This window comes from Centroberyx gerrardi, chromosome 1 (assembly GCF_048128805.1).
Source record: "Centroberyx gerrardi isolate f3 chromosome 1, fCenGer3.hap1.cur.20231027, whole genome shotgun sequence".
Classification (NCBI taxonomy): Eukaryota; Metazoa; Chordata; class Actinopteri; order Beryciformes; family Berycidae; genus Centroberyx; species Centroberyx gerrardi.
Window position 1 is genome coordinate 3,135,560 of NC_135997.1, and position 14,689 is coordinate 3,150,248.

A 14,689-nucleotide genomic window follows, 5' to 3' on the forward strand; every position below is an offset into this window, starting at 1 on the left:
TAGCTGATGCCAATCACACAGAGAGGGCTATGGTGGGGAATGGTGGAGGTGGAGAAACAACAACCAAAGGGAGAGATGAACAAGAGTAGAATGAAGTAGAGTTGAGTAGAGCAGGCCATTGTGCAGGGCTATTGTAATGCAGGGATTTGAAAGAAATTTAAGATTAGAAAGCAAGGTAAACCAGGAATTCCTGACAGCTAAAGAAAACAAAGCTAAACAAAACATCACAGACTGAAAATTATGTTTTGACAATCCCAACATTTGCAAAGCTGTGGTAAAACAGGCATTAACATGCATTCAATGGCAAATAATTTTGTCACAAACTACTACTGCATCATTTGGCCCAACCTATTATATAATGAACAGTCTTACTTGGCATGCAGCAGTTCAAATACACATCCTGTCAACGCAGGCGCGCACTTGATCATTTCATGTATGAATAATGGGTATACCTCGTAACCAAGCCAACATGTACCATAAGCACAGCAATATTTCGACTTGACCTCAAACAGAGATTCTCAAAAAGAACTAAATTGTTTGTCAAAGGACATGGTAAAGGTTAAATAAAAATCATCAACAGCAAATAAAAATGTTCTAGAACTGAATCTTAAATGATACGATGCTTGATCTTTCATGGAGGAACATACTCCTGGACAAATCAGTGTGAATCCACTCAAAAACTCAACATGAGAGTTTGCGTTGTGTGGTTTGTGCCACATGGCTCTCCCAGAAACACACCCACACTAAGAACACTGACGTCTGCTCGCTCCGTAAGGACGTTTGTCAGCCAACCTGTTTTCTGCTGTCAACAATGACAAGAGGGCGTGGGCCTTATTCACCTTTACAAGCTGTTACAGTACACTCAACATGGAGGTTGGTGACTGGCTGTGTCTGTGCTGTGGAAGAAGACAAGGCAGGGTGATTGGCAGCCGGCCAAACTAGCATTCAAAACACAACTGGGGAGATCGAGCAAGAGAGCAAGAGAGAAAGAGAGAAAGAGAGCGAGCGGGGAGGGGCTTGGCTGAGCTTTTTATCGCAGGGCCATAATTCACTCTCTTGTAAACACTGGGGAAAAGCAGTCTACTAATTACACTGACTGCTCTAGGTAGGCACAACCAGGCAGTTGAACTGGAAAAAGAGATCTTGACAGCCCATATCACAGCAAGCTAGTCTAGTATTGTTTTTCAACAAGTATTGAGATTGAATCTCTGTTGAGTTAGAGATACCGCAGGGCAGCGGTGCTGTGCTGTGACAGCATGGAATAACTAATGGTAGGATGATTGCTGTTGGGCATGACCTTTAAACCAAAAGGCTATCTGTCAAACACCTTTTGGTAGACACAGCCTTCCTGGGGGGTTAAAACACAGCAGCCTGACACTTTAAGCATTTCAGAGCAGACACAATGCCAAGGCAAACAGCTCCACCCATCACACTGCCCCCGTTCTGCTCTGGACATCCAACTACGGGACACATTTCTGATTTAAGTTTGATCGAGGTGGCTGGTGCTCGGCTATAGAAAGGCAATGTTTGTGGGCACAGAGAGACTTGACACAGGAAATAGGTTGGCAAGAGGAAACAGTTCCTGTTGTAAAATAATCTAGTTAGAGGAAGAAGAGAAGACAATAACCATTTTGTCAGTGGCTCAACAGAGGAGTCACTCACCTTCTCCAGTTGTTGTCCGGAGGTGGGGACAGGTACACCGCTCCATACGGAGAGCTCTCCATGTGGGCTTTAGTTAAGGAAATCAGTGGTGCAAATAATGAAACATCACTGTGATAATTCAGATAGATTATTTTTATGAATTTCTATGTTATTAGATACTACCACACAGAATGAAAGGAAAGACAGAGAGAAAGAGAGTGGAACAGGTCTACAGTCTTGACTTGGATTCAAACTCTTGATCAAAAAAAAGGGGTCTTAGTCCACTTCTCTACTGAGCAGTGCCAGACCTTTTCATTTAGAAATGAAACAAGGATGTGGTATAAGAACAGCTTTAGGCTCAAATGCACAACATAAAGACACAGAAGATACAGATTAAATATGTTTAAAAGAGAATATAATGCATTTAGTGTAAGCACATGTTCTCATCTCAAACCCCTGTGCAGTGAATGGCAACTGTGAACAATAGAGCTGCCTTTTTCAAAGAGTTAATGAAACAATGACAGCATTATGGTTTCTTAGTGAATGCCTATGCAGAGTTCCTGGCATTGTCTCTGGGAGGGCAGGACTTCAGAAGAGGCCGTCTTGCCGACAGTCTATTTTAGAGTGCTTGGAAGTCAAGCTCCTCTGCTAGCAGCGTCCTCTACAGCAACTTGTTTGGGGAGGGGTGCCCAATCAAATGTTGACCAATCAACAAAAGCAAAGTTGATTAAAGCAGAGGTAGTGTGGCAGCCAAGACCAATCTCTCTTCTACTCAACACCTGTGTGGGCCCTGGCTAAAGTAACATATTTCTACCTACTGAGACAAATTTGCAGAGACTGATCACTTCTCACACAAAACAAAGGATAAGCCCCTTTTTGAATATATACAAACACACAGCAAGCAGAGAGGAGACTGAGTGGTTTCCCCAGATGAAGAGGAGCTGAGGGAATGATCCTGTCCAACAGGTTATTTTACTGGTTTGTGTGCTAAATGACTCCCAACAACTATCACTGTATAGGTCAAACTCAAAATGCCATGGACAACGCTCATCTCATCAGGAGACCTGCTAACAAAAACTAGTCCATGACAAGTAGTAGATGCTGTGCTGCAGCTACTGTAAGACACAAACCAAAGTAGGGCTAATCCTATAATGGAGCTGCTGACATGCAGTTGTGTGGGATTCATTAAACATTTTGCACAATAACAACGTAATATGACAGGTGTCAAAGGAAATGAGTGAATCCAAGCCAGAAGGCATGGATAGATTTCAAATTTCCACAGACATAATTAACTGTAAGTTGCTATGCTGAGAGACATACAAGAGACAACAAAGCCAGAGGTAAACAGAGAGAAATTGAGGAAGGAATGTGATCAGGAACACAAAAACACAGGAAAACAGTAATCTCACCTTGGAAATAAATCGGAGTGCTGTCCAAAAAAATATACCCCACCTCCCGAAAACCATTAAAAATCCCATCCTTGAATTAAAGACTAGCTCTACTCCTCAGTGAGTGTGCCACTTCCTATTGCTCTTATGCAAGGAGGCAGAAGGAGTAGCACAGGGTTTTTCTACGCACAGTGTTCCAGATACTAGATGTCCCAGTCAAGGTCTTTTTCAGTATAAGGTCTTTATATGCATCCTCAGTCAAGGTCTTTTTCAGTATAAGGTCTTTATATGCATCCTCATATCTCGGAGAACCCTCTGTCTATATACTTTGCTCAAATAATAAAACATGTTTGAGAAACAGCAGTTTCAGCCACTACTCCACAGAGGAGTCCAAGTATTGGGACAAAATAACAGCTTTCAGCAGGTTGGTGTAGTGAGCAGTGAGACCGTCCTTCAACTGGAGGATCCGGTAACTTCTTGCACAGTGCATTTAAATAGGATTTCAGCTGTAGGATGGGTCCTGTTGTGCAATACTTTTGTACAATTAATGTGTGATTCTGTGACTCAATGTTCAGGTTGTGAACTAATATACAGTTCCAGCCAAATATCAATTACCTCCCGCTACCATATTTCAGGTTATAATGGGTCTCTTCAACTATAGAGTTCATTGGGGCTAGTTTTAAAAAGGAGTACTACATTACAACAAACAATTTTAGCTGTCTAGTTTTGGCAGGTACAGTTTGGCTTATTTGTGAAAAACAATCTTCCATGGGGAAGGACATATTGTGCCTGCAAAAAAAAAAGTTGGAGTGAGGACCAAGTTAGGCAGGAACAGTCCTCTGCCTGGCCTCGTTCCTCTACGTGTGATTGTCATATGCTGCACTGGACGTTTTACTACCACACACACCCACAGAATCGAAATTTGTCACACACATGCCTGCTCAAACAAAAGCCCTGTTTTCTCTTAAGGAGGCAAAGACAAGGAGAGACTTTGGGAGCTGCGGACCACAATGTGCTCACCATTTCCTCTGCTGAGAAATGCGGGTTGACAAATTAAACGTGTCCATGACTGGGATGTGTGTTCACTCAGAAATGGATTATGTGTCCAAGTGTGACCAAGAACCGACTGGAGAATCCTGTCAAACTATGTCCGCACCGACAACAAATGAAGAGTTTCTCTCTTTCAACAGTGACCTTTACACCATTTTGCTGCCCTTCTTGTTCTCTCATCTATATGCAAGTACGCACGTGTGAGAAACCAACCCCCACCCACCTGCATACAAAAATACAAATGCTGCTGGTTTGATACTAACAACAGCAGACCATAAGAGCTCCACAGTCATGACAACAATTATGCCTACACTCAAGCTGTATACCATACAGTCTGTTCTTCATTTTACTCCTATTCACAGTATATGGGCAAACTTTGACAAACCACAGAGTTGGGCTATCTTGCCTAAACAAATTTGAAGTACATTGATTTGATCACTGGGGAACTCTTTGAAACAGTTTATTATGTTTGCTGTATGCTATGACAGACTTTGTACTACTTTCCTCAGCTTAAACAGTGGAACACCCCTCATTGTAACAACTCTCATATGTTATTCCCATGGCCTTCCCCATATCAGCCCAGTCAGTACCTGGGAATCATGAACATAAACAACTATCCCACAGCTAGAAATAAAAAGTCTCATCCATGACATCACACCACTCCTGGAGCTGCTCTATTGACAACTAATGGGAGACCAATGTGGATTTGTACAATGTTTCCCGCAAGATGTACGTCCTAATGAGCATTATATTATAGCAATGATATCATCACAGAACCAGAAAACTGTACCATTACGTTATGCAGCTTTTCCAAATGATCTCTAGGGAGCTGTACATTGGTATGACATCATGCTTGGAGACAGGACAAGCTCCTCTCTAGCTTCTGTCGCTAGCTCTCAGAGACCATAGTGACAGGCTGCCGATTCAACTGTGCCAAGGCACAGAAAAAAACAGATTTTATTACTAAAAGTATCCATGGTAAGGTAGTTATGTTGACCATTTCTTACACGCCCAAGACTACAGATACTCTACATTAACTCTGTTCTGCAGAGTTGTAAATTAACGTTGCACCTCTTTTCCTGTAACTTATCTTTCACGATCACACGAGATAATGTTCACTACCTCCCTCTTGCAATCTTGTCTAAATGATCTGAACAGGAATAGAGTTCTGTAGCCGACAGGCCACCACATAGAAAATGTCTCTTCAACAAACAACTGCACAATTTTGGCGGAATTGCTCCAATTATGTGGTAAATATTGTGATCGAGGCCATCAACATCGATTCTGGGCCCTGGTGATTTTGATAACAGTTTTACTTTACTTTTTCTGCATCACAAATCAACTAAAAGACATTTTTTATCTTTCAGTCTCTCTTAATCAGGATATTATAAACTCCTTGCAGCAGCAGTCAAGCAGCTGTGGTTCTTATTCAGATTGACAGCCCTATATTTTACCTTAGGGTTGTTGCTGTGATTTCTGCTGATGTATGGGAAGAAGCACCATATAATATTCCAACTATAGATGTTTGTATAGCAGGGAGAGGACTGGGCCTGCAGAGTCCTTGGCCTTCATGCACTCCAACTGGATTCTGTTGCAACTCCTGAGGTGCTTAAATAAATGTATAGTATTTTGAGATGCAGCCAAAACCCCAAGGCAAAGTTGGCACAGTGTTGTTCTTGTTTGTCGGGATCTCATTTGTCATGATATTTCCCAATGACATAAGATGATCCATTTTTCGCTGCATAAAACAATATATCTGCTTTCACACTTGGAGGACAGAACTCTTATCAGAGCAGGTTTGGTGCCTGTGTATCTTTCTGTCTCTGAAGTTCAAACACTGGGGTTGCATCTCTACTGCACAGCACTCATTGGAGTTAGCCATGGAGTGTAAATGGGGGCCCTTTCACTCTGAATTAGACATTCTTATATTGAGACTGAATTATATGACGATAAATCATGAAAATTATAACCAAAATGTACCAATATATGATTGATTTTGCAGCTTCAACACTCAAAATTTCTGAGGAAACTGGGTTGGTTGACAATAAAAATGTTAAGATGATAAAAATGTCCCTCACTCTGGGAATTATAACCTTGCAACACTTACACACGCTCACATCTCCAGTCAGAAACTCTGCAGTTTGCTCATAAAAACACAGCACACTCATCCTCCACAGTCCCCTGCTACACTCACATGCAAAACACACATACACAAGTTGAGTGTGCATTCAGTTTGCTTGAAAATCTCCCACTGTCAATGTCCATTAAGCATTAGTAAACTGCACCATCTCTGCATCACATTTCACATTAGCATAATGACTAACTCTGTTCCTGGGGCCTAAAAACAGCTGCCTACACTGGAAAATGTCATCACACTGATAGAAGCACAACCCAAACACAAACCTGGCCATGACAAACTACCATGACAAAAAGCAATGAAGACCAACCACCTGGTAGCCACAATACCCACTTCCATATTACACAATAAACCTTCAGGATGATGGCTAGATCATGTGCAGATGGGCTGGTGGGATGTTTTTTCCCTGGAGCGTGTGTCTGATTCAGGCTTGGAAGGATATCTGCCGTCCATGCTTGTCGATGGGTCGGCGATGGGGGGAGTTGATGCGGTTCCGGTCCCTGTGGACCCTCTCCACCAGTCCGTGGTGACGTGTCCCTCTCACTGAGTCCAGCCCCGAGGGGAAGCCAACCTGAGGGAGAGACAGGGAGAGTTCAGGTTAAATCAGACAGGTTACACTGCAGTGTTTTCCACAGGTTTGGTGTTTTACCTCAGCAGGGGGCGGGGAAGTGGGGGCACATGCTGTTTATTAAAGACTTGTGAAATGTTCTCTATTCCTCAATTTTCACTTGTGCGTACATATCTAAGTAGGTTGTATTTTTCCTGCATTTTGTTGACATTTTGTTTAGTGAGCTCACCTCAACTGAGTCTAAAGTCTCTCACTCTATTATAAGCTAATGAGCTAGCATTAGCCTACTTGCTATTGCAACTTTTTACACATCGTCTCTTTACTCAATTCATGTTGGCATTGCCAGCACAACTTGAAGGAGCACCAACTCTTTGACCAATATCATGTGCTGTGTCATATAGGGGGGGGGGGGGGGGGATGGTGGTGGGTTGGTAGTGGTATGGGTTAATGGTTAATTTAAAAAATATATATATTATAGATTATTATATATATATATATATTTTACCATCATTACCATTATTATTATTATTATTGTTATATTATTATATATATTATCCAACTATTGCCTTTACGATCAAGACTTTTTACCTTTGACCCTTGACCTTTTGGCTTTGTAAATCGACGAAATCTAAAGTGAACTTGGGGAGTTAGGAGCGGAAAAAATGGAGAACTTGGTGTGTAAGAAAAACGTGAAATCGCCCGTTTGGGAATACTTCGGCTTTAGGCCCAACGATAAAGGCGAGCCCAATGACAATCACGCAGGCTATTTGTAAGCTTTGCAAAAGAGTTGTGCCGGTGAAGGAGTCGCAAACCTCCAATTTATATGGACACCTGCGAGTTCACCACCCTACCGAGGCTGCTAAGCTAGCACCGAAAGATGCGGCCACGGCTAGGCTCGTCGGCAAAGGCCCGCAGCAGCCTTCCATTATTGGAGCTTTTGCACGACAAACAAAATACAAGAGGGACTCTGTGAGATGGGCACAGTGCACAGCGGCCGTGTCGAGATATTTGGCAAAGGATATGGTCTCATTCCACACAGTTGAGAAAACAGCTTTTAAGGAATTGCTCGAGACGTTCGACAAACAGTACGCGCTGCCCAGGCGCACGTTTCACGAAGACGGCAATCCCCGACCTCTTCAACAAGACGAGGGCAACTGTTGCCAGTGAGCTAAAAGCGGTCCACTATGTTGCGCTGACCACCGACATGTGGTCCAGCATTAATATGACCCCGTACATGTCCGTAACTGCTCACTATATTTCCGAGAATTTGAAGTTAAAATCAAAATGTCTGGAGACTACATTCATCCTGGAAAGTCACACCGCCGAGGTACTCTGAAGCGCTGAAAGAAGCCATGGGCGACTGGCAAATTGAGGAGAGAGCGAGATATCAGCATCACCACGGACAACGGGGCCAATATCGTTGCGGCCATTCGAGAATTACGATGGCCATGGCTTAATTGTTTTGGACACAATTTGAATGTGGCCATCAGTAATTCTCTACAGAAGGAGAAGGACAGAACTGACCGGGCTTTCGGCATCTGCCGCTCCATTAACGGAGCCTTCTCTCACAGCTGGCACAGACGGCGAGAGCTCCGCAGAGCAGCTGGAGTTACCTCAACACTCTTTGATAACGGTATGTCAAAAAAACGTAGGCCTAAGTTACTTATCTTAACTTCTATCTATCTGGCTAGTCATGGAGGGACAAGACAGATGTATTTATGATGTTTGAAAATTTGAAATGTGAAACCCCAACTCCCGACAGCGTTTGCATATGGCCTTTCCTGTTAAAAGGGCTGGTTGCGCATTGGCTAAAAAATCGCCTCAATGTTGGCAAAAGCGTCGGCAATCGTCGATCATCTCGTCGATCATCGATACACGATGTCATCGTGGATCGCGACAAGCCTAGTGTCATAGGTACAATGAATTATGGTCATTGTTGTTCACTAAACACACTTTGAGTGCTTGACAGCATTGTATCTTTGTTTGTTTGTTTTTTAAAACAACATTAAGCAGAAACACCAGGATTAAATGCCAGATTAGTGCATCACCAAAATAAATATAAAACAAAAAAATCACATGGTCCGCAATTTATTTACTTGGACTGGCTGCCCAAATATAATCGGTTTACAAGAAACGTTGCACTGACCAGTTAGAGTGAATGAAACAGCAGGAAAGAGAAAATGTTGTGAATTCCTTTGGCATTTATTATTAAATAGGTGATCATTATGATATGGAGAATTAGCTACCAGGTGAAAAAGCATTTTTTTCTTTTCATTGTGACTTTAAATAAAATTGTTTCTGTTAGTTCCAGTGACATACACGGCAGGCTCAAAGCCCTCTACACAAGTACTATCCTTTCATTAAACTGAATGAGTGCTAACAAATGATTATCATCAAGTGGAATCTACAAGCCACTTAGCTCGTGGAGCTTCCCTCCCAACAGGGAGGAGGAGTGGACTTCATAATTGAGAGGGGCTTTCTCCCTCCACACGGGGATTGATTTCTGGACCCAGTCACAGTGCGGCGATCATCGCTCTACCTGCTGCTCTACCTCAAAGGGCCATTCTTCCAGGCAACAAGGGCACTTTCACCTGGACCTTCTGTATCCCGGCCTAGCACACTCCTCAGAGAGCTGACACAGATACAGGCCCGCTGCTACAGAGAAGCACTGTTGGATCACATACAGCACTGCACTGCTTAAAGGAGGGCTGAGAACTACTGCAACCAGAGGAGAGCACTGATCTTTTATTCCATCTTTGCCAGTCTTCAGAAGCACATCTGAATTATTTAACATTCTCAGGAGAGGCTTTTTTACACTTGTGAAGGTCCAGTACAGTGTTGTACTGATTTTTCCGTTAGAGTAGAGAACATTAGCATAGGAGCTCATTGTGGTCAGACAAAACTGGCCTCGAGAAAGCCCAGGCTGAGAACAAGACCTTGAATTTGGTAAAGACAGTAATTACAAGGTGAGCAAAGGTTTCCAGAAAATCACTACGTTCAGTTTTACAGTAAACACTTTCTGTTTGAAGGAAAGCATTAAAATACGATGTATGTAAAAATGTAAAACAATCCACTCCACTGATTACAACATCAGTACAACTTGTACAAAAGTGAAATATTTGTAAGCAATCAAGGCAGCTGTCCAAGGCAAGAGGGCAGTGTTAAGATCCTACCTGAAAGTCAGCGCTGGCATTGCCAATCTGATTGACGTTGGGCAGAGAACCTCCATAGTACTGCGCCCGCGACTGAGACAAACGAAGCTGCTGGATCTTCTGAAATTGCACCTGTCAGTCAAGGGGGAGAAAAACAGACAGACCCAATTGTACGTTTTTTCTTTCACTTCTAGGATACAGAAATCAAATGGCCTTTGGTGCTGATTAGGGGTTAGTTTTCCCGTAACTGCAAAACAGACCGTGTCTAAGGGCGACTTCACACAACAACCAGACAGCTTTCTGGTTTGTTGTCACTTTCCTTTTCCATACTCATCCATCCATCATATTCAGACCATCACCTCCTCCAAGTATCCATAGCACACTGAGGATTAACAGCATTCAAATGTTTAAAATCAGTAGCCAAATGGTATCAAGTAAACCTGCAAAGAAAGCAAGCAGCCACTCCACAGAAATAACTTAACTTTCTCACACCACAACTACCTATCGTCTTAATTTAAATGCAAACTAAATGTTTTTGTATTGTGTGACCAACTATTGACATTTGTATGAACCACTTTGATAAAATCAGCTTGCACTGCACTGCGTGATGGGCTGGGAGCATTGACTGAAGTCCTATAAGGGTCAAATAAGCTTAGGAGTCAATGTTAAGAAGAGTAAATTGGAATGGAGCACAGAACTGATGTTCAAGTGCAGTCAAACCAATTTGTCCTAACATAGAAATATCAGCAATTTCAGGGACACAACTTAGAGAACACATTCTAGGAAACAGATAGTATGGCCTCCAAACCAGCAACACCCTACCAACAGAATGCCACAAGGATCAACTCACAGAAAACAGAAGGCAGCTTGTTCTGCCAAGGTATGGTAAACAGAGTCAATCATCAATTGTGATCAGGAATAGGCAAATTAGAGGGGCGTTTCTTCCCTACACTGCTGAAAGGGCAAAATTTGAATCTCAAAGACTGACCTTATTAGATTTTATCAATAGATTTACAGAGACTGGATAGAGATCATCTCTCTGAGAGAATGTTACTACCACATGATATTAAGGCAGGCTAGTGTACTATAAGTAGAAAACTATATTTAGTTCAGCACTAGAAGGCATAGAAACATAAAGTAACATAAATGTCCCATCTATAACCATCAATTTTCAATCTTGGACAAATGTAAAAAAAATGCGTGATGAAAACAAATAAATTAAATCCCCATCTAAAAGTCTTATTCCAATGTCAGTGGTAGGCAGCTATTTCAAACACAGCAACTTTATAAATATAAGAGTTGACAGTAAGTCAGTTTACAGTAAGCTACAATGTACAGGACTTCAGTGCCCCGCAGGTATTTTAAATGCAGTCCTACTTCTAATTACAGCTGTTTGCTGGCGGTATGTCCTGCGCCCTGGCCAGCCTCAGCCTCACTGGGCTTTTCTGTCTCCCAGGGGTCACTGACAGTTCATACCTTATGGCAAACTTCATTCAATGTCGCCTCAAAACCACATCCTCTTTGACTGGCCATTTAAAAAAAACAAACTCTCCCTCTCATAAAAAGGGCACATTGTGAACCGATGGTATGGAAATGACATGAATAGAACCTTTATATTCTCCCAGGAGACACTATTTTTATTCCTTGGCATGTGTACTGTACACTCGAAATTTTCATGGGATGGAGAGCAAAATTAAAGAGATTACAACTCCCTTAATAAGGAAATTAATGGGATACGTTGAGGAATTCTGAACCTACGTGAACTCCAGGGACAAAGTACACACAGGGATAAAAACCCACATGAATTTACAAGTCTAACCTGGGATCAATATGGTTAAGACCTACTGCATAAAGCAAGAACACATACTATCCACATTAATATTAGTATTCTACAATCTCCTTTTTAAAACAGCCCATCAGGTTGGGTATAGACAATAAGATTTTGATCACCTTTTGGCATCTCTCAACACTGAATCTAAGCCATCAACTGAGCATCAATCCTGCTTGTTTTTTAATGTTTTGATTCTGCTGCAGAGTGGTGGAAAAATATAAATCAATGTTTTCCCAGGGCATTTAGGTGAATCCCTGAACATTATAGCAGTGGGGTGGGGGGATTTCCTTATGCAATTATGAACTAATATTGCTTTTAATACCACCTCTCACCAAGCAGTGGTGGCACATTGCTAATTAAGTATGGCTGAAACTGTGTATGTGAGCGATTACTGGGAAGGGACAGGGAGAGAGCTGTTAAATGGGAGTGAGAGGACATCCAAATATTTATAATAAAGTCTACATAATGAGTCAAAACCATGAGCCATCTTCCTGAACTGGTTCAACTCTTCCTTCTCTGTGCAGAGAATCTGTGTTCATGTTGCACAGGAGGCCGAATGGAGATCAGGGTTTAACTCTTGGGAACTAATCAAATATAACAGAAAGACAGGATGTTACCCTAACAGGGTCGTCTGGAATTCAATCTGGATTTTAACATGCAACAGTGCTTCCTTTGGGGGTTTATAGCAGTAGGGACAAGGGAAATTTTTGGCGCGTGGTCCAGTTGTAAACCCTGTCACTATGCCATTTCCTGTCCCAGAGCTGGCTGCAATCCAAAAACAGACCTTATGTAAATTATTATAGGCTACCATGATGTGGGCACATTTTAAACACTGGTCCCATTTTAGTTTTATTTGGATGAGGCAATTTGGATGATCTTCCCCATTAGCTTCCAGCAGATGATGTTTACCGCTGCAGAATGAATGTAGGGAAACTGATTATCTACCAGAATCTAGCTCAACAGATGAAATCTCTCAGACACCCATCAGACAGTTCACTCAAGCCAAGGCTATGTGAAAGAGGGAGCTTTGTCCATAATTACAATGAATGCATTCGCCCAAACGACCACTGGTAAATGACAATTAGATGAACATTAAGTGTATTTACCCTTGAAACAGTGAGATCTGTCATAAGCTGTTCAAAGGCCCGCGTCTCCTCTGCTTGCTTCTGGTTGTGCAGCGCTATCTTCTCGCTGAACTTCCTCGGGTTTGAGCCACCCGTGCCCGGGGATCCGGACATAGTGTGGGCCGCTGTTTCACAACTTCAGCTACTTGAAAAAGTGAAAGACGGAGTTTGGAGTCTATTTTTTGAGCACTCTCGGAGAACGTTTCTGTGAATCCATCAGGGCTTTAAAAAGACTCGCATAAGTTAGCTGTCTGGCCCAAGTTAACCCCGAGTCAAGTCGGTTGACTTGAACTGTGCAGTATCGAGATGAAGTTTGTTGTTGCAAGCCGAGCTCGTTGCTACCGCAGCTAAGCTAAAGCTCCCTTTAATGAAAGTTGTCTTCTTATACCGTCGCTAGCTAAGTTAGCGAGGTAAACAACGCGTTTGAAGAAGAATCGTACAATGAAGTTAAATTTGGTAACTTTATATGAGAACGGCGTATTAGTCAAACGACTTTAATGGTATAACATGACTCAATGTTGACATTTCACCAGCGAACCACTTGTTTGAATCTAGCGTTGACATAACGTTAGCTACTAGCTAACATAACGTAGAGGGTAACAGATAGCCGAAAAAACAGCTGCAGCTAGCTAAGTTAGCTAAGTTGTTGTCAGTGTCATCTCGACAATTCTGACAAACGCACTTTGCCAACTCGTCGACAGTCCCACTACGACAACACCTAACAGAAATGTGTTGTAACTAACTTGCGTCAGCGAATTCACGTTAAAGAAAGTAGTTACCCTCGTTAGCTAAATGTCGCTAATAACGTTAGCCAAACTGACGGCCAGTTGGGCAAAGGTTTGCTCAAGAATTTGAATTTCAACAAGTGTCCGCTGGTTTTGTCCGGACTAAACTAAATTCCAAGGTTACGAAGCCTACCAGTTAGCCTCAAAAGCCCTAAACGCAAATGTTGACATGGGATGCAATATCATAATCCACAATTTAACTTAAATTGATACAGCGCTTCATTCGAGTCTTCTGTTAATCCACGCACAGCACGGTGAGCTCTCAGACATTTCTGTCAGACCCGAACAAACTCCGACCCGACGACTCCATACAGATAAACAAAGCCGTCAGTAAAGCCCGTTCGTCGTCGTTGCTTCATCAGACTTCTACTGCGAAAATGCTGTTTAAAAATTCATCTCATTTGCCGTCGCTTAACCAGGCTAGTAGCAACAACTCAGATCCTCTGGTTTGTTGTCCTCATACTGCTGCGTGAAAAACATTACCTCGTAAAACACCGTCGAGTCCTGTGGGATCCACAAGGCGGCGACACAGCCTCGTATTAACTTGGCTCGCTTCAGATGACTATTATCTCTATTGATACTGTTGTATTTAGGAAATAACTAATGGGAGAGAGGCCTAGTGATTAGAGAAACCCACCTCGATTCAAGCCCTGTGTTGGTAAACCTGCATCCTGCTGAGAAAATAGATTTTCTCTATGGGGATCAATCAAGCATCACATCATTATAAATGCTCAAGAAATGCAGATGTGTTAAGTACATGTTTATCTGCAGTTAGAAGAATCCACTCATATATTTTATTTAGTATGGTGGCTGCATGCTTCAACATTATGTGGACCAACCTATTTGAACTACACTGTTGAATGCTGAAAATATTCTCAATTTGGAATAACAATTATTATACTTATAATGCACTGCAACCTTGATAATGCCATTGCTTTTTGACTCGTGATATACCACCTCAGACCTAAGAGCAATAGTACCTTTAACACTTTTTTAGATTTGTTTTTAATCAT

General features: G+C 42.2%; 1 protein-coding gene across 1 annotated transcript in view; it reads right to left on the reverse strand.

The window, feature by feature from the left end:
• Positions 1–14,123, reverse strand: part of crtc3 (CREB regulated transcription coactivator 3) — a 37,999-nt gene extending 23,876 nt beyond the window's left edge. The window contains exons 1-4 of the mRNA XM_071921150.2: positions 12,874–14,123; positions 9,958–10,068; positions 6,659–6,787; positions 1,663–1,724 (exon numbers count right to left, since the gene is read on the reverse strand). Coding sequence (XP_071777251.1) covers positions 1,663–1,724; positions 6,659–6,787; positions 9,958–10,068; positions 12,874–13,005 — 434 coding nt within the window. The 5' untranslated portion in view covers positions 13,006–14,123. The remainder of the gene's footprint in view (positions 1–1,662; positions 1,725–6,658; positions 6,788–9,957; positions 10,069–12,873) is intronic.
• Between the last annotated feature and the right edge of the window lie 566 nt (positions 14,124–14,689).